Genomic DNA, 23,825 nt, shown 5'->3' on the forward strand with positions numbered 1-23,825 from the left:
CACAATTTTGTACCAGATACTCACAATAATAAAATATGCAATGCTACATTAAGTGGTTAAAAATACATGAGGGGAAAAAGTATATAGATATTTTTTTTAAAGAACAGGATTTTAGTCAAAAGTGCATTCTATATAACAAAGATGAAAGGAGGAGAATCATACAGCAAATCGGAAGAGAAAATGTTACACAACAAAGAGGAAACTGGATGAGGCAGACAAACACCTCAGCTCAATAACATGAATGTATTTCAGATCAGATGAAGCAGGGAGGGGCTAGTGTAAAATCACCAAAGCAGGAGGAACAACACTACTCCGTCTCTCTTTCGGAGTCCATATTAGAGGCAAAGTCTATTTCCTTACAGGAAAAAATAAACTAAACAAATATATGAACTAAACAAAAAAAGAAATGTCCTTATGCCATGGTCCCTTCCACACTATCCACCTCCAGATTGATTCTCCTCCTTTTCCTTGCCCAAACAGCCACTCACCAAACCAATCACCACCTCCCTCCCTTCTCCATGCACCCGACACATCACTCACTCCCACAATGCATTGTCAGTCCCTCCCTTCACTGCGCCTCACTCACGCAGCAGTAAAGTGCAGAGGATACACACAAATGAAAAGGCTTTTCAAAACGAATGTAAAAAAAGCCTCGTACTGAAACATCTTGAAAAACAGTAGGTAACGCATGGTTAAGCTGATAGAGGCCCAACTAACAGACCCACAGTAATCGCAGAACGGTTGTAGCTCTCTAGAGGGTGGGTCTCTCTGTCCACTGTTAAACCAAATTCAATGGGCCAAATACCATCAACTCAAGGTGGTACAGGGTCTTGCTAATGGTCTGCTATTGTTCCTCTTCAGTTTCTCATATACACAGTAGCCATCTCAGCCTGATCCACTACTATGTTATACCTATTATGTGTTAATCCACAGAAACATGTAAGACATATTCTTGTGTCTACAAATCCCCCCCCAAACCCTGTTCAACAGATGGAATGGCTTTAGCAGGGTGTGCATAGAGGGAGAGACCCAGAGAAGTGAACGACAGAAAGAGAATATGGCCGGGGCCAGACTATGTAAAAGCATCTTTTGTTACAACAGCACCAGAGGGGTTCCATTTTGCCATTACTGAGACAAACACACACCTTAATGTTGCTCCTCAACACTCAGTCTGATCTGAAAACAGTACCAGACAGGGTGAAGGGGGGCGGACAACATCCTACAACCCACTCCCAACCATCCGACACGCCAGAATCTCTCTCTGTCATTCATCAATACTAACAACCTGACTGTCAGAATACCATACATTGGGACAGCGGAACATTCACACACACAAAAAAAGGTTACATTTACAAATGTGATTTCTTTGAGTAAATGTACAACTTGAGTAAATGTATCTATACAAGACATTTAAATGCATGTTAGAAATATCCTCCAACCTTTCCTATGACTATCACTCAACAGTATGTTTAGAGCGAGATGAGAACAATTCTTCAGTCTGAAACTGAATGTAGCATATTTCCAGAAAATATTACTAGAAAATAACAAATTTGATTGCTAAACCGTTAGCCCATATCACTCCATCTAGACAACATTCAACATGTTTTGATTCATCATTATTTGCCAAAGTGTGTGATAGGGCCTCAATGTTTGTGTAACCTTATACAGTATAAGTAAAACTAAGAGAACAAACCGTTACATTACAGAAAAAGCGTCCTGCTCCACACCAAGCTGTGGAATATAGGCTGGTTGGAAAAACACATCTTTTTCAGTTAAGAGTTGTGCTGAAAAAGTCAGAACTTCTGAATCTTGTGTTTTAATGACCTTTTACAGGGTGACCGGCATTATCTCAGCAGCAGCAGGAGAGAGAGAGAGGAGTGAGCAATAGATAGAGAGAGAGAGAGAGAGAGAGAGAGAGAGAGAGATAGAGAGCGAGATAGAGAGCGAGAAGAGACACGCGAGGTGCAGGTTGGGTCGTATGCGATGACCCGTCACAGTGGCAGTATTTAACTGTTTTGATGACAGAAGACCAAAAAAAATAGCAGAATCCCTTGTCAAGCATTTTGTGTGAAGCGAAAGGAAAAAGAGACCAGTGATGACATACTGCTTTTTGAAGTGTGTGTCTGTGTGTATACAGGACGGCACGTTCAGGTTCATCAGGGTTGTTCTGTTGGGAACGTCTGACCTTACCAGCTCTAAGATAAGGCTGTAAGTCAGTCAAGAAGACATATCCCAGAACTGCATCACAACAATGCAACCAATCCCACACTGTTAAATTACACTGAGAAACTCCAGATGTAATGAAATCTAGCCTGTGTGTATAGAACTGTGTGTAGTACTGCACTGGAAAGCAACAATTAACCAAAATTAGAATCGCTGTTGCAGCAGACTAGTAGTAGCACTAACAGGTGTTTTCTAACCTCCCCACTGTGACCTATGGCAGTGATTCCTGACCTACTGCTGGTAGAACCAGTATGGAATGCCTCGGGAGACAGTGGGAGGCCTAGTTGGAACCAGGATGGTAACCATTCAACAAGACCTTGGTGACCCCATGGTTCAACGGGTCAGCCTTAGGATCAGGACTTACAACTCCCCCGAACTGTGCAACCGTTGTTTAAGTCAGTCGACATGAAGGACTAAGTTGATTAAATGGATCTGTTCTGATCCGCTACCTGGATAATGAACTACTAGTAGAATAATTACATCAGCAGCCGTCAGTGGAGAGGATACAATGTACACAAACGAGGGATAACTCACATACCGGTACACACACAGCCTTCTACCATGGGAGGCAGGTTGTCTAAGAATTCAGGATTTACTAAGAATATTTTCTCAAGAAAATATCTTAGCAAGAGGTTGTAAAATCTGTGTCAGTTGACTTGGGTCTCTAGCTAAGTGGGTCACTCACTTATCTAAAGTGTAGACTGAAAGTGTACCTGTCTGTATCCCTCACACTCTCCCACACACTGGTGTGTCTTGTTCATATCAGTCTTTGAGAGGCCGCTCTACACCAGTGGCCAGGTACAGGGAGAGTTGGGGTGGGGGTATGGAGGTGTGACAGGCAGGCCTGCAGCCCAGGGCCCACATAGGGTTCAGTGATGCTGGGGGGCCCCGGGGCCCTTGTCCTGCGGTGCCATGTAGCGCAGGTAGCTGCTGTCCTCCTGCCCACAGTGGTTGAGGGGCTCGCTCTTGAAGAGGGCGGGGGGAGGGGAGACAGGGGGCACAGGCAAGTGGTGGTGGTGGGGGAGAGGGGGCGCTTGCAGGGGCGTGCCGGGGTGGTGCTGCTGCTGTTGCGACGTGTGGTGGTGAGGGAGATGGTGAGAGGGGGACAAGTGCAGGTGGGAGAAGGTGGCGTGTCCCACGGGGGTGCGTGGGGGAAGAGCCCCCCCTGCCGGGCTGAGGCCCAGAGGGGCGGAGGTGGTGGCAGCTGAGGGGGCAAGGCCCGGGCCGGGGCCAGAGGAGGAGGAGGCATTGGCAGAGAGGTGGAGAGGTAGGGGGAGGCCGCTGGCCTGCAGGGTCACAGGGCTGGTGACCCGGAAGCACTTCTCCTTGTGGGCCTTGAGCATGTTGGAGAAGCGGAAGCGCTGGCTGCACAAATCGCAGGGGTAGGGCTTCTCTCCTGTGTGGGTGCGGCGGTGGCGCTTCATGTTGGGCCGGCTGGTGAAGCTCTTCCCACAGATCTCACAGATGAACGGCTTCTCTCCTGCAGGGGACCAGGGACAGAGAGAAAGGAGAGAGAGAGAGGCGATAGATAGGAGTCAGGGACTAGATCACCCTAATTAGTTTAACTTTCACACGTCACAGAACTTCACGCATGAGAAGAAGAATATAACCTGAATAACCTGGCAACACTTGTCCTGCGCTAATTAAATCTCTCTGAACTACATGAAGAAGTTAACTTTTCACTCAGACAATGTCCCTGTAGGAGAGTACTAGGGGTCATTGCTGTCAACCCACCCACTCAGCGATACACTTTGGGATGAGAGGAGATGTGAAAATGAACAGCGGATCACCATTCGAGAGCTGCTCTCATTAACCTTTCATTCAATGTGCCCATTACCACCCCCGTACACTCATTCACAGCATACTCAAAGCATCACTCGGCTTTAATCTGAGCTACATGTTTTCTGAGAGGCTCCGGTAAACCACTTACAGTATGACAGCGAATAATTTAATTGTGACAAATTATACTGGAGCCTTTTGTTAATGTTCTGCAATTTTTGTGAAGTAGGTACGTTCCAGAGGAAAGGATAAACCTTGGAGGGAGGAAGAAGAAGGAGGAGGAAGGAGAAGATGAACAAGAAAGGAGAAGAAGAAGTGTGTGCCAAGGCATCACTGGGTGTGTCTCCGACCACAGGAGGCTAAATTGGTCAGCGGCGGCCGGGAGAGGAGAGGGGTAAAATAATTCCAACTTACAAAAAGAACCACCAGGGCAGAGTGCAGGGAATCCACCCACACTAGGGAGGGAGAAATTAAATAAAAAAGACTGAAAAAGAACAAGGCCTGGTCCCTATGTTTTGCTTTGGAAAGGAGAAAAGTGGCAGGGGAGAAAACGTAAGATGTAATATAGCATGTGTCAAGGTAGTCATTATAAGTAGACATGGAGGAGAAGCACCACCTCTCATTATATAGACTGGGAGAGGTCTCAGTACTGCTCGTCTTGGGACGCCCTGTTTCTTTCCTTTTATAGAGCATCTACGGAGAATCACTGGCTGACTAGGGATCAAGACTGAAGGCCATGCACTCCCCAGTAAATGGGATGGCTTTGGTCAGGGAGAATTTCCAAATGTCGAAGAATGAAGAGGTCTGGCTTCTAACATTATTGGAAGACTAGTTTCTGAATATTTGGTTTCAAACATTTCTATGACAGGAAAAAGTTCAAGGCTTTCATAGGAATAAGTCCTTGAAGGTGTGCTTTGTAATTGCACGTTTGTGTCACACTCAAATTCCTCAGTGAGTGTGTGAGAGTGTAAACAGGTATGTGTTCACTGTGTCTCACCTGTGTGTGTTTTCATGTGCTCGTCAAAGTACTGCTTCATGTTGAAGTCCTTGCCACACCACTGGCACATGAACTGCTTGTGTCCGATGTGGATGCTCATGTGGGAGCGTAGCTGGTACTTATATTGGAACCTCTCAGCACAGTTCTATAGAGAGACAGGGAGGACAGAAAGACATTTAGGGTGTCCTAAACAGCACCCTATTCCCTAGTAAGTGCACTACTTTTGACCAGGGCCCCCTAAGTAGGGCACTTTATATGGAAATAGGGTGCGATGTGGGACGTAACCATTTAGACTACATAGCACATACACTATCATCCCTGGAATGGAAATTCATAAGGGCTACTATATAATAACACTATAATAATAATAATAATATACACATAATACCTACATAAACACACATAATATACACCTAACACAGATGCAGTGGCAGAAGGAGCCCACTATGCCAGTACTGGGTCTGCAGTACTATGTAATAACAATGTAATGACATGTTAGTGGAGTTTCTTCATTTAATCACATGGAGCCCCACAGCTCCAACCAACCAACCACATGTTCCCCGACAACACTCCTCCCTTTATGTGCTTGGTCACACAGAGGCCCCCTGGGGGGAGGTGGTACCTGCTTCCTACAGAATGTCCTATAGACCAGAATGCTGGGTATGCAGACTAACACCTGAGGTGAGTTTAACAAGGGTTCTGTTTGAGGCAAACATGTTACTGAGTAACAATTTCAGTTGAACAATTTGAATGAACTTTCCAAAATGTTACTGTGAAGCAGCAAATGGCTCCTTTTTGTAAGGATTACTGTGGCTTTTTAAAGGGCAATATTCAAACTGAAAATGACTTTGCTCTTAATCCTACTACATGTAATTGAACGCCTACATGGCCACTTGATTATTTGTAGTGGCAGTTTAGACCCGAAACAGGCACATATGTTCGCCACACACTACCTTCTCAGACAGTTAGCTAACGTTATACAACGGGTGGGTCTAATGCTGATTGGTTAAAACCGCATTCCAGACAGTATCTATTCCACAAGTTACCAACGGCTAAATCTATGACGTTAAACATGCCTATTTACGCTGTTCCATTTGACTGTGCAATCCACTGTCTCACCAGCCCAGCCAGGCAATTTATAAACTTTAAAAAGCATCTAGACATTCTCACGTTTCTCTTTTGGAGTAACATTTCATTTTCAACAGAGGAGATTTGTATAAACCTTGCTGTCTGTCTCTCCGACATTTGCAACATTGTTTCAATATTCAAATTAGATCTCCAGCTGTCCCATAGTAATGAACGTGTCGGGAGTCGGGACGAGACAGACAGGCAGGCAGCGTTTCTCAGCCAGCCGAAATCATGAATCAGCTGGCATAATTTCTATTGATATATACAAAGAAATGTCAATTGAAAAAAGGTAAAACGAAACAAAGTGCAGCTTGTTTGCAGTCTTTCCAGCTTCCGTTTGAAGTGATTGTGTTAACTGTGTTGTTGACTAGCTCCTCTGAACAAGTGTCCTGACGAGAGAGCAAATATTCTATGCCAGGCGAAATTGTGCCTCATTAGCTCATTGTTATGGATGTGTCCAAATAAATGCCACTAGAAAACAGCTTAAACAAATGCAAATGCAGCTACCGTTGTTATTCAGGCTGCACTGTTTGATGTGACTAAGTTATCCGTAGTTGGCTAGCTAGCAAGCAAGGGATAAGAACGTTGCCATCCAGTATGGCAATGGAACAAAAAGACTGAACGACTGGGTTGCGTCTCTGGCAAACGAACCGATAGAACGAACGACCAGCCGGCTTGGGTAGCAACCCTAGATTTGTGTCGGGACTATATCTTGTGGAAGGATGAAATAGTATGAATAAATTCATCAAAATAACATTTTTAATGAAAATATGTCAATCATTATTTGAATATGTTGGTAACCCGTTGTATAAAAGTGATAATGCCCTCGAAGCCGTTGTTTGGAGGATATATTGGCACGGATTGCCAATATATCCTCCAAACACCGGCTTCTTGGGCATTCTCACTTAATTAGCGAATGTTAGAACTCTGTTATTGGTCTATTAACTTATACCACCTAGTGATAACACCAGGCAAACCAAAACTCCACCCATGCAAAACCTGAGGGGTATACTACAAAGGAAGCTAGATCTACTCAGGGTTTTCTAAGGCTAGCCAGCTTCAATTAGCTTCACATTCCAGCTCAGGCTTAATCCATACTACGATGGCGGATATTGCTAGTCCGCCTGCCACTACCTCTAGCAGGCTTGTAACTGCGTGTGCATGTCGCACATGGCTAGTCGAATACCAAACTCTTCATTGAGACCATGCTGAAACATCAATCCATGGGCGAGTCAGTACCACATTTTCATTTATGCCAAATTCTAAATGAAAGAAAAGTTTGCCTGCAAATTCAGCAGGCTATGGTCCGAAATGGGCTTTAGAAGTGCATTCTGTCATTACTAAATGTGTAATGTGATAGGTATTTTAACATTACCATTTTTTTAAACTCAAAAAAACATTTCATTAATAAAATATTTAAAATCAGTCATCTTCCTCAAATGAAGGGGATGATGATGCAATCTATGTGAGAGGGAAGGAATCTGATTTTATTGGTCCTCAACTTGAGGCTCAGACACTTCATTCAGTACAAATGGAGTTACTTGCCCCGGGGCAGGTAGTTATGAAGGATTCCTTACCATAGAAATGTACCTGGCTAAAAGTTGAGCCTCGTTGTACCGGTAGTATAGGGCTCTGCTGATTAGAAGGTCCTATGTAGATCGTTTTTTTTTCAACCAGCAACTATCAGGAATTAACACTGATCAAATGTTTTCACACTTTTAAAGTGTTAGTTTCATCAGCTGTTGTACAACAATATTATACAAAACACAGGAAAAACAGCATTTTGAAAAGAAAAACAGTCCAAAGATCCAACTTCACCCGTCTGTATTTTTATTCCAGTTATTCTGTATACCATGTTTATTCATGGTCTGCTAATGTTTGACATGGACATGTTGCATCTAGACCTGGTTGCTTACACCAGCTAGCCCTTGCTCCAACTGTGTGACCATAGACATTTAGGGATAGTTTATATGTAGTCAAGTGTGCCTTGGTTCAATAGTAATCACCATTTTGGAGCAGTCACAGTACAGCAGGCCATATTCCTCTGTTCAAACAACCCATAGTTGTCTGAATCCTGCCCAGTTTGTCTGTGTTAGCCATTCAAACCTCACCAGCTATAAGTCAATATTTAAGGATTCTAACACAAAGATGAATACATTAAAATGAATACTATTCATACTCTGTTAAACACTGTCCTTATAAAACGAATATTCATGAAGATGTGTGTGTATATACTCTATAAAGTAATCTTGAACTTAGTCTTCTCCAGACTGAATGCAGGTGGATGTTCCATAAAAAAAAACTCTCCACCCATCAGGCATGAATGAACAATTGTTTTTGAAGGGTTTCTGTAACTAGTATATTGCCACTTATCGGTGTTCCCTACCCCCATCTAGTGGTCTCTAGCGCCCTACTCTATTACAATCCTGTGTTATATATTCTGAGGAAATGTTCACATAGTATATGTAAAAGCAATAATTGATGATAATTCTTTGTTCGCTTTTGTATATAATCTAGATCATGCATTCTATTGTACTAGGTACAGATTCATAGATTTTCTGATGCGTTTTCTTGCTTGATCATGTTACATATGCAATTATCATTGAAATAGAAGCCAGATGTGCGTGCTGACGATTCCCACTGATGATGGCCTGAGGCCAAAACGTTTGTTTTGTTTTCACCTTTCATTTATGCACTGACTTTGAAGGGCACCATGATGTTTTAATAAACATCTTTATTTTGCTTTCAAGCCTCAGTTGGATTTCTTCTTCTTCTTTTTTTGACAGTGTGCAGATCTCCATTTCCTCCAATACTATATAAGGGGAAATCAATCTTCTGTTTCAGTCGGTGTGTGTTTGAGTGTGGGAGGGACAGTGTGACTACAAGTCTAAACAGCTCACCTCACAGCGGAAGGGCTTCTCCCCAGAGTGCTGCAGCGAGTGCACCTTCAGGGACATGCTGCGCTTGAACGACTTGCCACAGGTCTCACAGGTGAACGGCATGTCCTTAGTGTGGGCTGCAGAGAGAAAGGAACAGGTTAAAGAAGTGCACCTACCAGAGAGGGACAGGGGATAAATATTGGGGCGTTAAAACAGTGTTTCATGAGAGATCTGAATGTTGCTCCATGAATGTACAGAGTCTTGCAAAAGTATTCATACCCCTTGGATTTCTTCACATTTTAATGTTACAAAGTGGGATTCAAATGGATTTAATTGTCATTTTTTGTCACAATCTACTCAAAATACTGTAATGTGAAAGTGGAAGAATAATTCCACGTAGATAACTAAAATATAGTCGTTGCCTAAGTATTCAGCCCCTTTGTTCGGGCAAGCACAAATTAGTTCAGGAGTAAAATCTGGCTTAACAATACACATAATAAATTACATGGACTCTAAAATAATAGGGGTTGACATGATTTTTGAATGACTAACTTTTCCTCTGTCCACCATACATACATCTGTAAGGTCCCTCAGTCAAGTATTGAATTTCAAGCACAGATTAAACTACAAAGACCAGGGAGCTTTTTGAAAGCATCATAAAGAAGGGCAGTGATTGGTAGATGGGTAACAATAACAAATCAGACATTGAATATATCTTTAAGCATGGTGGAGTTAATAATTATGCTGTGGATTATGTACTAAACCACCCAGACACATCAAAGATACAGTCTTCCTTGTGAACTGAGCTGCAGGACAGGAATGAAACCACACAGGGATGTTACCATGAGGCAATTGGTGATTAAAACAGTTAGAGTGATGGGAGAAAACTGAGGATGGATCAACAACATTGTAGTGACTCCACAATAATGACTTAAATGACAGAGTGAAAAGAAGAATACAAATATACAGAATACAAATATTCCAAAACATGCATCTTGTATGCATCAAGGCACTAAAGTAATACTGCAAAAAAACATGGCAAAGGAATACACTTTTTGGCCTAAATGCAAAGCCTTATATTTGGGGAAAATCCAACAACACATCACTGAGTAACTGCCTCCTTATTTTCAAGCATGGTGGTGGCTGTATCATGGTATGGGTATGCTTGACATTGGCAAATACTGGTGAGTTTTTCAGGATAAAAAGAAACGGGATGGAGCTAAACACAGGCAAAATCCTAGAGGAAACCGTGTTTCAGGTTTTCACCTTACAGCAGGACAATAATATACAACACAAAGCTAAATCTACACTGGAGTTGCTTACCGAGAAGACAGTGAATGTTCCTGAGTTGCCAAGCGACAGTTTTGACTTAAATCTGCTTGAAAATCTATGGCAAGACTTCAAAAATTGCTGTCTGGCCATGATCCCCAACATCTTGACAGAGCTTGAAGAATTATGAAAAGAATAATGGGCTAATATTGCACAATAAAGGTGTGTAAAGCTCTTAGAGACTTACCCAAGAAAACTCAGAGCTGTAATCGCTGCCAAAGGCGTTATCTACCATGTATTGACTCAGGGAGCTGAATACTTATTCAACAACTATATTTAACTTATATTCATCTTTTTTTTTAATCAACATTTTCTTCCACTTTGACATAGTATTTTGTGTAGGTTGTTGACAAAAATGAAAATGAAATGCATTTTAACCCCACTTTGTAACAATAAAATGTGAAGACATCCAAGGGGTATGAATACTTTCGCAAGGCACTGTATATACTATTAGGGGCATTTGGAAGTTACTAGGGAGAGCAGGAACAGACAAACTGGGGTCCACCTACCAACCATGTGCTTGCGGACATGAGCCATTGTGTAGAACTTCTTTTCACAGATCTCACAGGCAAACTTCTTCTCCGCGTAGCCGTGCACAATCTTGATGTGCTCGTGCAGCGACCACAGCTTCTTGAAAGACTTGTTGCAGGAGACGCACTGAGCAGCAGAACAACACACATAAATAACACATTAAGTAACAGGTGATGATTGTTGTTGTTTTGTGACATTGATTACCCTGATACACCCTGACAGAATCCAAGAACAGGAGGTAGCAGCTGAGATGATCACAGCGTCTGGAGCTTCAGATGGTGTTTCCCCACACTGCTGTAACAGTATCTGTCTAGGCTGGTTCCTAATGCTCCGATTCCCTCTGCTGGACAAAACGTTTTTTACATCCTTCAAAGCCCAGAAATCTGGCCCTGATGACAGACTGAGATTTTAGTTTCACTGTACCTGGTACGTAACTGTAGCCAATGTACCTAATCAATGGAGTTGTTTTGATTGCTCATGTCAAAAACATCTTGTACATCTGTTTAAACAGCCGAGACCAGGGCTGCGTCCCAAACGACCCCATATTCCCTACATAGTGTACTACTTTTGACCAGGGTCCCCATATGGCTCTGGTCAAAAGTAGTACACTGTATAGGGAATAGGGGGCCATTTGTGATGCACTCCAGCTCTCCTCCTTACCTGGATGTTCTTTTCACAGTCGGTCTGCTGGTGTAAGGCCAGCTCACTCTCCAGGACAAACTTCTTGCCACACTTGTCACAGATCTGCATGCGTCTGTGTGTGACGTTCATGTGTTTCTCCAGGTACCAGCGGGTGTTGAAGACGCGTGGGCACTTCTCACACGCCAGCGTCTCCCTCTCTTCCCCATCCGCTTTATCCCCCGTGGCAGAGACAGCTGAGGAGGGGGTCCCCTTGCCCTCCCTGGCAGTCCGGCGCGTCCTCTTGGGCGGCTGGGTGGTCTTCTTCCGTCGGCCCCTGGTGGTCATGCCGGTGGTGCTCAGAGCGGTGCACTGGGTCTTCCTCCGGGGCTGGCTGGTAGCAGGGGCCACCCCACACCGAGCCCTCTTGGCTCTCGTTCTACGGCTCTCTATTTCTTCCTCCTCCTCCTCTTCTTCCTCTTCCTCCTCATCTTCTTCCTCCTCATCTTCCTCCTCACTGCAGTGTCTCTCTGAGGTGTCGGTTTGGGGGGCGGACTTGTCCCCCTTTGATACATTAAGGGTTTGATTGTTCAGGTTGACCTCCACGATGATCTGCTCACGCTTGAAGGACTCCTCCTCCTCCTCCTCAGAGTCCTCAGAGGTGCCCCCATTGCCTGCCTGGGGCCCCTCCTGCCCTACTGTACCCTCTCTGTAGTACTGCTGCTGGGGGGAGGTGACGTGCTGCGGGGGCAGCTGACCGGGGGTCTGGTCACCCATGGGGGTCTTGGCTGCCATCTTGTTGTCCACTAGCACAGAGTAAGGCTTGCCCCCGCCCTCCCGCTTGTACAGCTTGCCCGCTAGGTCCAGGTCTGGGGCGGGGGAGTGGTAGTAGGACTGGGCCACCTGCTGCGTTCTGCGCCCCTCCTCCTGGGACATCCCACCTGGGCCGGGGCTGGACACCTCTTCCTTCAGGCTCTGGCAGGATTTCATGTGTGGGGGAGGGGAAGACTGTAGTAGTGCTAGTTGAAGCACTGCCAGAGGTTTGTTAGCAGTGTTTGTATTCTTAAACTGTGAGAATACCCTCGCTATGCTGTAAGGAGGGGCAGGGGGAACGGAAGCAATCCCCCACCCCTCCCGCCACTGAGGAGACAGGAAGGAGGAAGGGGTGAAGGGAAGAAAGCTTCACCCAGATTCAAACAGGGCCTCCATGCTCACCACAGGACAAAGACTGAGGACAGACCGGAGTGAGTGACATTCTGCTACAGCTTTGTTCCATAGGCTTCTGTTGAGCTTGACTCTCAAAGCTTCTCTGGAAGTTAGTGTGTCTGCCCTTCAACCTCGATGAGGTTTCGGTCTCTCCGCAGATGAAGCCTCTCAGGTTAGTTTCTTCCGTGAGGCAGTCAACGCTATATTGTCCGTCAGGGCTTCAGTCTTTAAGCTTCTGTCTTGAGGGTGAGCTTCACGCCGAACTTGGAGCTGCAGTCAGAACTTCTGTGCCTCGTTTCAGGAGCCATCTACAATCTGCCGCCTGTGAGATGGCTAGAGTAAAGGGAGAGCAAGAGAAAAAAGAGAACAAGAGAGATTAGGCTCAATTGTGTGACTAGCGTGTGGTGCTGCCTCATAGAGCAAGTGTGTCTGATGTGAAACTACAACCTAGGGAAGGCGTTGTGAACTGAGACTAAGCCATGCTTCACCGCAACCGTTTCACTGCCGTGTGTTAACATCCAAACCACACGCATCAGAGCTCTTCACAATCTATTTCTTCTTTCAGGTCAACCATCTTTCATCAATCTCACCATCTTGTTAACCAGACTTGATATATACCATCATATCATCCAAAAATTATACGGTCACATTTAATCATAAAACCCATCTTCCATCTCAGCTACACAACTGGCTTTCAAAAACACCAGTTTCACATCTCAATACCTCAATCTCAGCTTTCACATTTGAATAGCAGTCACATTTAAAACACTGACATATATAACAATATTCGTAAGCTGGTATGAAATATACAATATAGTTGTATTTATTTTGCCTTTATTTAACCAGGTAAGTCATTGACAACATATTCTCTTTTACAATAACGACCTGACTAATGACGGAGCAATGAATATTGCAATCATGCAGGCCTATCTTTCAAGAAACGTATTGAAAAAGTAAGCAATATGCTTTTCCAGGTATTTTCCTATTTGCCTATTTCAATTGGCTTCTTGAACTCTGATTAGGGGGAGTGCTACTTCAATGCATGTATGATTTGCACTCGTACTGTAACCCTATAAATGTCCCCCCTCCCCCCCATACACCTATTGTGGCAGTTACAGAGCACAAAATAACCACAGTATGGGAGCTGTAAAGTGAGCTCAACCACAGGAAACTGTACATCAGAGACTGCAAAGCGTGCGAATGATCAAACATATACTGTGTATATGAGAGAGTTTGTAAATGTAAACTAAGCTCTTGCAATATTCTTGTTACTTGGCTTTTGAGGGGTTGTTTACTGCCTGCCTCTATAACACTGTCACGGTAGTGACCCTCGAGGCACAGTGCTTGACGATATGACACCAGTATTGAAATTCAGACATGGCTACAACTTTAAGCTTTGTGTTATTTCCACGTTTAACCCCAGATGGGCACGGACGCTGACTCAGCACTGGGGTGGGTTTCTTGACTTGCAACGACTTCGAGAGCCACTAGAAAAAACATTTCCTCTCTCATAAACAACAAACATCCTCTGCTCAACGGCCAAATATAGGCTAACCGTCACATAACCTATCTCCACCTAACTTGAGCTACTACTGAAGTCTTAGCAAACCACCCTCTAACTCAAAAACTAAATACAGGGAGATTCCACAGCTGCTTTCAAATCAATGCAATAATCAAGACAGATATTGATATTAGAGAACACACCTTTTATACCTTTCAAGCGATGACTTCATAACTATTCTGCTACAGACAGTCTACAATAGTGATGGGGGAGAAGAAAATAAAAATCGATAGTTACATATCGCAATATTATTTTGGACGATATTATGTTGATACTTTGACTCCACGTATCGATTTGCTATTAAAAAAGTATATAATAATAATAATAATAATAAAAATACAAGAAACCTGCGCCAAAACTCTGATATTTTTCATCCTATAGCTTGTTCTCCATCTTCTTTTTAAACAGTGAGCCAACATGTTTTCAGCACTTTTATTTCCATGACTGATCATAACACATTTTTTCATGCTCTCTCGTCTCTCTGCAGCAGACATATAGTGAGTAACATGTTTGGAAAGTCAAATTGCAATAATATAGCAGTATCGAATCGCAATGCATATTGAAATCGCAATACATATCGTATCGGTACCTAAGTATCGTGACAATATCGTATCTTGAGGTCCCTGGCAATTCCCAGATCTAGTCTAAAAGCAGCCTGTTCAGATGATGTGGGGTGTGATTCGGAGACTTTTCAAGCCAAGGAGGCCCTCTAATAACAGATACTAGGCCGCTGGACTGTGTCTGAGGCGGAGATCCACACAGAGCCCCAAACTCTCTGGTTCCACCTCCTCCTCTATCCACTACACTCAAGTTGCGAGAAGTACAATTCTGGAACAGAGTGACTCAAATACACAAACAAATACAAATACACACATGCAAGCACACAAACAAAACGGCTACTGCTATGTGTTGACAAAAACAAAACAAAAATCAGAGGACAGACATGCGTTTAGACAAAAGCAAAACAATACACACACCCCCCACCACCTTTCTTCCTGTGCATGTTTACTGTCTGATACTTTCTGAGAATTGGACCGCACTAAGTGCATTACAACCACAAGAGGAGGGAGTGGAGGGCACTGCGCTCCATAGAGCACCTCGTCTCACCTACTGGAGCATTAAAAACTCCCTCAGATGCTCTCCTGCCCCGTGTGCAGATGTGATGTTAGATCTGCCAGAACCAATCGAATAGGCCCTGTTCTCGCTTAACAGCTGCTTATGATGCACATGTACAGGAATGTAGTAGGGTGAAGAAGACAGAGGCCTGTACATTGTAGAGCATGGCGTTTGCGACGCCAGGGTTGTGGGTTCGATTCCCACGGGGGCCAGTATGAAAAAAAAATGAAATAATGTATGCACTCAAGTAAGTCGCTCTGGATAAGAGGGTCTGCTAAATGACTCAAATGTAAATGTAGGCCTACCCTTACACCAAGGGTGTCAAACACATCGAAGGGCCGAGTGTCTGCAGGTTTTAGTTTTTTCCTTTCAATTAAGACCTAGACAACCAGGTGAGGGGTGGTCCTTACTAATTAGTGACCTTAATTCAATAAAGTACAAGGGTGGAGTGAAAACCCACAGACACTCGGCCCTCCGTGGAATGAGTTTGACACGTGCCGTACACTGAAGACTGAGAGTTCGTTCTGCTCAGTGAAGATTTGCAAATAAATTACTAGACCAGAACTTATGACAACTTTGCACAAACTTAGTGTTGTTCCATTCATTAACATTATCAAACAGAGAGTGAGATATGGGGGGGGGGGATCATGTGCGCAAACATTCCACAACCACACAGGACAGCTGAGGTTATGCAACTCGTATTTAGTAAAATCCTTACTTAGATGAGTCACAGTAGAGTTTCACTCACAATGAGAGAGCAAAGCCCTTTGATGTGGTGAGCAGGAAGAGAGCAGACTTCAAAATATCAGTGGTAATTGCACGATTACCTTGTCAGATCTCGAGGTTAAATTCAGTGCAACGTTGATCGTTTGTGGCTCCGCTTTTTTCGGTTTGGTAGTGCTGAGCGATTCATGCTTTTTGAGGTTGGTCCTGTTTCAGCTCGATGATGAAAAATAATGTGTTTTCTATTTCAACATTTTTTTTAAATACATGAAATGCACTATGTGGGTTAAATGATGTAACACAGAATAAAACAATTAATAAAAGTCCCATGATGGTAGTGACTGCCAATTACTGCTTATCACTTATCAACCATCATTTATTTTCATTACTTTAATAAAATATTGATGTTGTGTATATTACATTTGTTTAATTGATGACTATTATCTCATTCCAAGTCATCTCTATAGAGCTGCTGCCTATGCCGTCTGACAAAAATCACTATTTTAGTAGTTCTTCAAAGTAAATATGGCATACTGTTATGACTGCTGAATCCCAACAATCAAATCACTTAGATCATGTACACTACCGGTCAAAAGTTTTAGAACACCTACTTATTCAAGGGTTTTTCTATATTTTTAAAAACTATTTTCTACATTGTAGAATAATATTGAAGACATCAAAACTATGAAATAACATTACATTTACATTTTAGTCATTTAGCAGACGCTCTTATCCAGAGCGACTTACAGTTAGTGAGTGCATACATATTTTTTTTTCATTTTTTTTTTTTTCATACTGGCCCCCCGTGGGAATCGAACCCACAACCCTGGCGTTGCAAACGCCATGCTCTACCAACTGAGCTACATCCCTGCCGGCCATTCCCTCCCCTATCCTGGACGACGCTGGGCCAATTGTGCGCCGCCCCATGGGTCTCCCGGTCGCGGCCGGCTACGACAGAGCCTGGATTCGAACCAGGATCTCTAGTGGCACAGCTAGCACTGCGATGCAGTGCCTTAGACCACCGCGCCACTCGAGTGTTAAACAAATCAAAATATATTTTATATTTGAGATTCTTCAAATAGCCACCCTTTGCCTTGATGACAGCTTTGCACACTCTTGGCATTCTCTCAACCAGCTTCATGAGTTAGTCACCTGGAATGCATTTCAATTAACAGGTGTGCCTTCTTAAAAGTTAATTTGTGGAATTTATTTCCTTCTTAATGCGTTTGAGCCAATCAGTTGTGTTGTGACAAGGTAGGGGGGCGTAAACAGAAGATAGCCCTATTTGGTAAAAGACCAAGTCTATATTATGGCAAGAACTGCTCAAATACGCAAAGAGAAACGACAGTCCATCATTACTTTAAGACATGAAGGTCAGTCAATACGGACATTTCTTCAAGTGCAGTCACAAAAACCATCAAGTGCTATGATAAAACTGGCCCTCATGAGGACCGCCACAGGAATGGAAGACCCAGAGTTACCTCTGCTGCAGAGGATAAGTTCAAGTAACAGACGCATTTCAACATCAACTGTTCAGAGGAGACTGTGTGAATAAGGCCTTCATGGTCGAATTGCTGCAAAGAAACCACTACTAAAGGGCACAAATAAGAAGAAGAGACCTGCTTGGGCCAAGATACATGAGCAATGGACATTAGACCGGTGGAAATTTGTCCTTTGGTCTGGAGTCCAAATTGGAGATTTTTGGTTCCAACCACGTGTCTTTGTGAGATACAGTGGGGAGAACAAGTATTTGATACACTGCCGATTTTGCAGGTTTTCCTACTTGCAAAGCATGTAGAGGTCTGTAATTTTTATCATAGGTACACTTCAACTGTGAGAGACGGAATCTAAAACAAAAATCCAGAAAATCACATTGTATGATTTTTAAGTAATTAATTTGCATTTTATTGCATGACATAAGTATTTGATCCATCAGAAAAGCAGAACTTAATATTTGGTACAGAAACCTTTGTTTGCAATTACAGAGATCATACGTTTCCTGTAGGTCTTGATCAGGTTTGCACACACTGCAGCAGGGATTTTGGCCCACTCCTCCATCCCTTATCCAGATCCTTCAGGTTTCGGGGCTGTCGCTGGGCAATACGGACTTTCAGCTCCCTCCAAAGATTTTCTATTGCGTTCAGGTCTGGAGACTGGCTAGGCCACTCCAGGACCTTGAGATGCTTCTTACGGAGCCACTCCTTAGTTGCCCTGGCTGTGTGTTTCGGGTCGTTGTCATGCTGGAAGACCCAGCCACGACCCATCTTCAATGCTCTTACTGAGGGTTGTTGGCCAAGATCTCGCGATACATGGCCCCATCCATCCTCCCCTCAATACGGTGCAGTCGTCCTGTCCCCATTGCAGAAAAGCATTCCCAAAGAATGATGTTTCCACCGCCATGCTTCACGGTTGGGATGGTGTTATTGGGGTTGTACTCATCCTTCTTCTTCCTCCAAACACGGTGAGTGGAGTTTAGACCAAAAAGCTCTATTTTTGTCTCATCAGACCACATGACCTTCTCCCATTCCTCCTCTGGATCATCCAGATGGTCATTGGCAAACTTCAGATGGGCCTGGACATGCGCTAGCTTGAGCAGGGGGACCTTGCGTGCGCTGCAGGATTTTAATCCATGACGGCGTAGTGTGTTACTAATGGTTTTCTTTGAGACTGTGGTCCCAGCTCTCTTCAGGTCATTGACCAGGTCCTGCCGTGTAGTTCTGGGCTGATCCCTCACCTTCCTCATGATCATTGATGCCCCACGAGGTGAGATCTTGCATTGAGCCCCAGACCGAGGGTGATTGACCGTCATCTTGAACTCCTTCCATTTTCTAATAATTGCGCCAACAGTTGTTGCCTTCTCACCAAGCTGCTTGCCTATTGTCCTGTAGCCCATCCCAGCCTTGTGCAGGTCTACAATTTTATCCCTGATGTCCTTACACAGCTCTCTGGTCTTGGCCATTGTGGAGAGGTTGGATTCTGTTTGATTGAATGTGTAGACAGGTGTCTTTTATACAGGTAACGAGTTCAAACAGGTGCAGTTAATACAGGTAATGAGTGGAGAATAGGAGGGCTTCTTAAAGAAAAACTAACAGGTCTGTGAGAGACGGAATTCTTACTGGTTGGTAGGTGATCAAATACTTATGTCATGCAATAAAATGCAAATTAATTATTTAAAAATCATATAATGTGATTTTCTGGATTTTTGTTTTAGATTCCGTCTCTCACAGTTGAAGTGTACCTATGATAAAAATTACAGACATCTGCATGCTTTGTAAGTAGGAAAACCTGCAAAATCAGCAGTGTATCAAATACTTCAAATCAAATCAAATCAAATTTTATTGGTCACATGCGCCGAATACAACAGGTGCAGACATTACAGTGAAATGCTTACTTACAGCCCTTAACCAACAGTGCATTTATTTTAAACAAAAAAGTAAGAATAAAACAACAACAAAAAAGTGTTGAGAAAAAAAGAGCAGAAGTAAAATAAAGTGACAGTAGGGAGGCTATATATACAGTAAAATAAAGTGACAGTAGGGAGGCTATATATACAGGGGGGTATCGTACCGTTGCATAGTCAATGTGCGGGGGCACATTGACTGTGCGTGTGGGTGAACGGATGATCTCCGCAAGTGTATTTCCCACCGTAAAGCATGGAGGTGGTGGTGTTATGGTGTGGGGTGCTTTGCTGGTGACACTGTCTGTGATTTATTTAGAATTCAAGGCACACAACCATTAAGGCTGCCACAGCATTCTGCAGCAATACGCCACCCCATATTAGTGGGACTATCATTTGTTATTCAACAGGACAATGACCCAACACACATCCAGGCTGTGTATGGGCTATTTTACCAAGAAGGAGAGTGATGGAGTGCTGCATCAGATTACCTGGCCTCCACAATCCCCCGACCTCAACCAAACTGAGATGGTTTGGGTTGAGTCGGACTGCAGAGTGAAGGAAAAGCAGCCAACACGTGCTCAGCATATGTGGGAACTCCTTCAAGACTGTTGGAAAAGCATTCCAGGTGAAGCTGGTTGAGAGAATACCAAGAGTGTGTAAAGCTGTCATCAAGGGAAAGGGTGGCTATTTGAAGAATATAAAATATATTTTCATTTGTTTAACACTTTTTTGATTACTACATGATTCCATATGTGTTATTTCATAGTTTTGATGTCTTCACTATTATTCTACAATTTAGAAAATAGTAAAATAAAGAAAAACACTTGAATGAGTAGGTGTTCTAAAACTTTTGACCGGTAGTGTATTTTCAGGTAGAGACACCTCGCGAAGCAACTGCTCTCTATCCCTCTTTATCTCGCATTCTTCTGTCTCTTATGTAGCAGGAGTAAAAGAAACATAGACCTGACAGTTGGCGAGCAAACGATTACGGTCATTGTAGTTAATTCCAACGTTTTCTGCATTAAAACTTTGTAGAATATTGGCCTGTTGGAAACTACAACTCCATACTACATTGCACAGTTCGGGCTTGATCTGATTTATCTCCGGAGAAACTGCGCAATGTCCGCATTGAGCTCACAGAAAAAAAAGGAACAAAATGGAATTCAAATATTTGAACGGACATTGGTCAATTAGTTGTTTAAAAAACGATCGCTCTGCACTACTGTTTGGGATGATTTCAAATACAAACTTTGCTACCTCTCGTCTAAAGTGTCTGAAAGATGGGGTTCAAATCCTGTGCAGATGGTAATCACAAGTAGATAGTGACATGTCAAGGGTGTGCATCACAGTGTGTCAGGTGAATCCTTCCCAGATGTTTAGTTTCACTCACCACCATTTCAATGCATTATTCTGCAGCATTAAATTCCACCCTCCCTCTGTCTGTGGAATTTATTGAGCTTTCCCTTTGAGGCAAATGTGTGAGGGTTCACATTCCTGACTCCAAACTCATAAGACTTTAACCAGCTCACTGTGTGTCGCCCAGTAGGGGAGCCCCATGCTCCTGTAGGTATTTGTGCCTAAGCTTTCTAGAGGTATAGATAGAAGGGAAGCAGTGGTAGGCGATCAACATGCTTTAAAACCTCCACAGGCATCTGCTCTCTCCTAATCTCTATCCGAATGCATGGGCTACGTTTCTTTCTCTCGCTCTTTCCCTCTCTGTGACAACACATGAAAGGAAGAGGGGGAAGGAAGGATCAGATGATGAAATGCTACAATGTAGGCTAATGAGATGGTCCATGGTGAGTCTCAGTTTTGACAGGAGAAGTCTGTCAACCTTAAAGTAAAAACACTAATAACAAACACTAATACTGAAAGCCCTTAAAATACATGTCACAGTCATTAGTGAGAGCTTGCCATTTAGCCACTATTGACAAAAGCATTTATCTATGAAGTTGGGTCTGACAATGTGATATGAAGGAACTGGAAGCTCAATGTCTGAATGTGGTTTTAGAAATGAGGCTATATTCAACACAACGAACGTGTGCAAGGCAAAGGCCACTTCATAAAAACGTCTGCACAACCGACATATTGTGCTCAATAAAAGTTGACTTTTTGTTTCGCAATAATTGTCAATGCTGCAGCTGGGCCTAAATTACGGCTGACACTGCACTGCAAAGCAATCCTTTGCCCCCTTCTCAAACATAACAGACTAGCTAGTACGAATGCTAACTTTGCTTCGCTTGCAATCAATCTGGCCTAGCTAGCTATTTCGCCAGCTGGCTAGCTAGGTTAACTTGCTAGCTACGTCAATTTGGCGCTAACGTTACCCAAAACGCGATATATTTTCAAAATACTAAACGATTGATAGAAGTCGGATGGCTATATTAGTTGAATACTACAAATTCCAAAGCAACGCATATTAACAATAGTTACACGATTGTATGCAGTTTTGTTGGTAACAACCAACTTAAAAAAAATAGTAGCAAAGAAAGGGTTAAACAAAAAGGAAACATTGGTTGGTCAAGACGGTCGGACGGAAGGCCGTTCAGCTAGCCAATTTATTAGCTTACAAACAACTAGGAAGGTAGATTCAATTTACAGTAGTTATCTAAATACAGATGATTTTATTTTACATTGGTTGGACATCGACATACTAACAAATTACATAAATAATATGAACGTATCAAGCTCGCCACGCACTGTCCGTTTCACCAAAAATAATACTAGTTAGCATAGCTAGCGCAAATGTGAATTACCACCATGGCACACGGCTAACGTTAGCTAGCAAATCCTAGCTAATCAGACGACTTTCACTTTTTTTAACCCAAAACCTCCCAGATATAAATCGGATAAACCGAGATTTTACACCAATATGCAATCTTGCAGAATCAAATCTTATACATAGTGTACACAAATCAAGGTTAAACATGTCAATATTTGTTAATAAAATGGTTTAACAAATCATAGCTACAAGAATCTTTTAAAAAATGCTCTTCCCGAAGAAAAACCTAGCTTGATAGCACACAGCTCATTACATACTCAATTCGACCGCTTTGACGGTTTGTCAGCAGTCTAGCTTGATAATAGACAAGAAAATCACTAAGAAAATCCTTCATTTGCCTTGCATTGTAGACAAATGTCATGTTTGTAAATACATGAAAAAATATACAATAACTTGTAGAGAAATGTTGTTGCCTTACCCTCGGTGAGAGCGCCCTCTTTCTCATTTCGTGCAATCAGTTACAGGAATTCTGGAGTGCTACAGACGCACAAAAAGAGCCAGCTACTGTTGCAGTTCACCACTGTTTGATAATCCTATTGCATGCGCGATTGCAAATGTGTTTACTAATGCATTTTTAGAATGTATGGCACTGATATGTTTGCAGTAGATCCATCGCTACGTGGCCCAGCCAGAGTCTCGCGCGCACTAACGTTACCAGACCCACGCTCATCACTGAGAGGCAGGCCGCTGTCTGGGTTGGGTAGCCGCGCCACAATTTTTTCGTCTCCTCTCCAAAGCAGACAGGGCACGATGCGCGCACTCGTGTCTGTCCCCCATCTTTAGCCGGGAAATTATAAGAAAACCAGAGCTGGATTGGACACGGAATCGGTTACTGGAAAAAGCGAACTTCTGCATGAAATGTAGATCTAAATGGCAATGCCCAGATGTTGAAGGAGATTTCTGTTGAATACAGTATTTCACCTTATACATTTTTTTATTGCCCATTTCCTGGACATAAATTATATTAGTAGAAGCCTATATGGATGCATGTCTGTACTAACCAAACACAGGACAGACTGCTCCGTTGTTCCCGTCTCTAACCACTCTTCTTAAATGAAATGTGGAATAATGTGCTACTGTATATTTAGCAACTTTCCGCACTTTGACCTAGGTACTGAAATGTGTCATTGCCATTTCAAGTATGCCAATTACAGTCATGCGAATAAGTTAATTATATTTTCATATTTACTGTAGTGCCCACAATTGTGACTGTGTTGGTAAAACAAACAGGAAATCAGACTTACATCCTGTGTAAGCGAGACAGAATGATGCACTGTTTATAAAACTCCATTCTGCAAATATCTGTGCTAAAATGTCTACAACCTATATCAGGTAGGTTGTTGGGCTAGGAGGTGAAATGCAATATAACCAAGCATGCACAAAAGCATCTGATATGAAACATAGCCAGGTTTATATTTCTAAAACTACCACTACTTTAGTTATCAGTGTATAAACTACATTGTATGTATTTAAGCAATGGTAGCCTAACAATGTTTCTGTTCTCTGCCTCAATGTATACCATAACATCGGTTGCTTAGGGAGTCCTTTCAACC

The 23,825-nt window shown here is 43.0% G+C and overlaps 1 protein-coding gene across 2 annotated transcripts; it reads right to left on the reverse strand.

The window, feature by feature from the left end:
- Positions 1–922: 922 nt before the first annotated feature.
- On the reverse strand, positions 923–23,030 carry LOC121569511 (zinc finger protein 652). 2 transcript variants are annotated; one of them, XM_041880538.2, is made up of 6 exons: positions 22,691–23,030; positions 11,527–13,012; positions 10,845–10,992; positions 9,028–9,143; positions 5,000–5,144; positions 923–3,703 (listed from the first exon to the last, which is right to left on the reverse strand). In XM_041880538.2, the coding sequence occupies exons 2-6, from the start codon at positions 12,472–12,474 to the stop codon at positions 3,093–3,095; spliced, it is 1,968 nt and encodes a 655-aa protein (XP_041736472.1). In that variant the 5' UTR covers positions 12,475–13,012; positions 22,691–23,030; the 3' UTR covers positions 923–3,092. The 2 variants fall into 2 exon arrangements, with proteins under 2 accessions (XP_041736472.1, XP_041736471.1); XM_041880537.2 differs by having other exon boundaries at positions 11,527–13,023.
- Positions 23,031–23,825: the final 795 nt, after the last annotated feature.

This window comes from Coregonus clupeaformis, chromosome 30 (genome assembly GCF_020615455.1).
Source record: "Coregonus clupeaformis isolate EN_2021a chromosome 30, ASM2061545v1, whole genome shotgun sequence".
Lineage (NCBI taxonomy): Eukaryota > Metazoa > Chordata > Actinopteri > Salmoniformes > Salmonidae > Coregonus > Coregonus clupeaformis.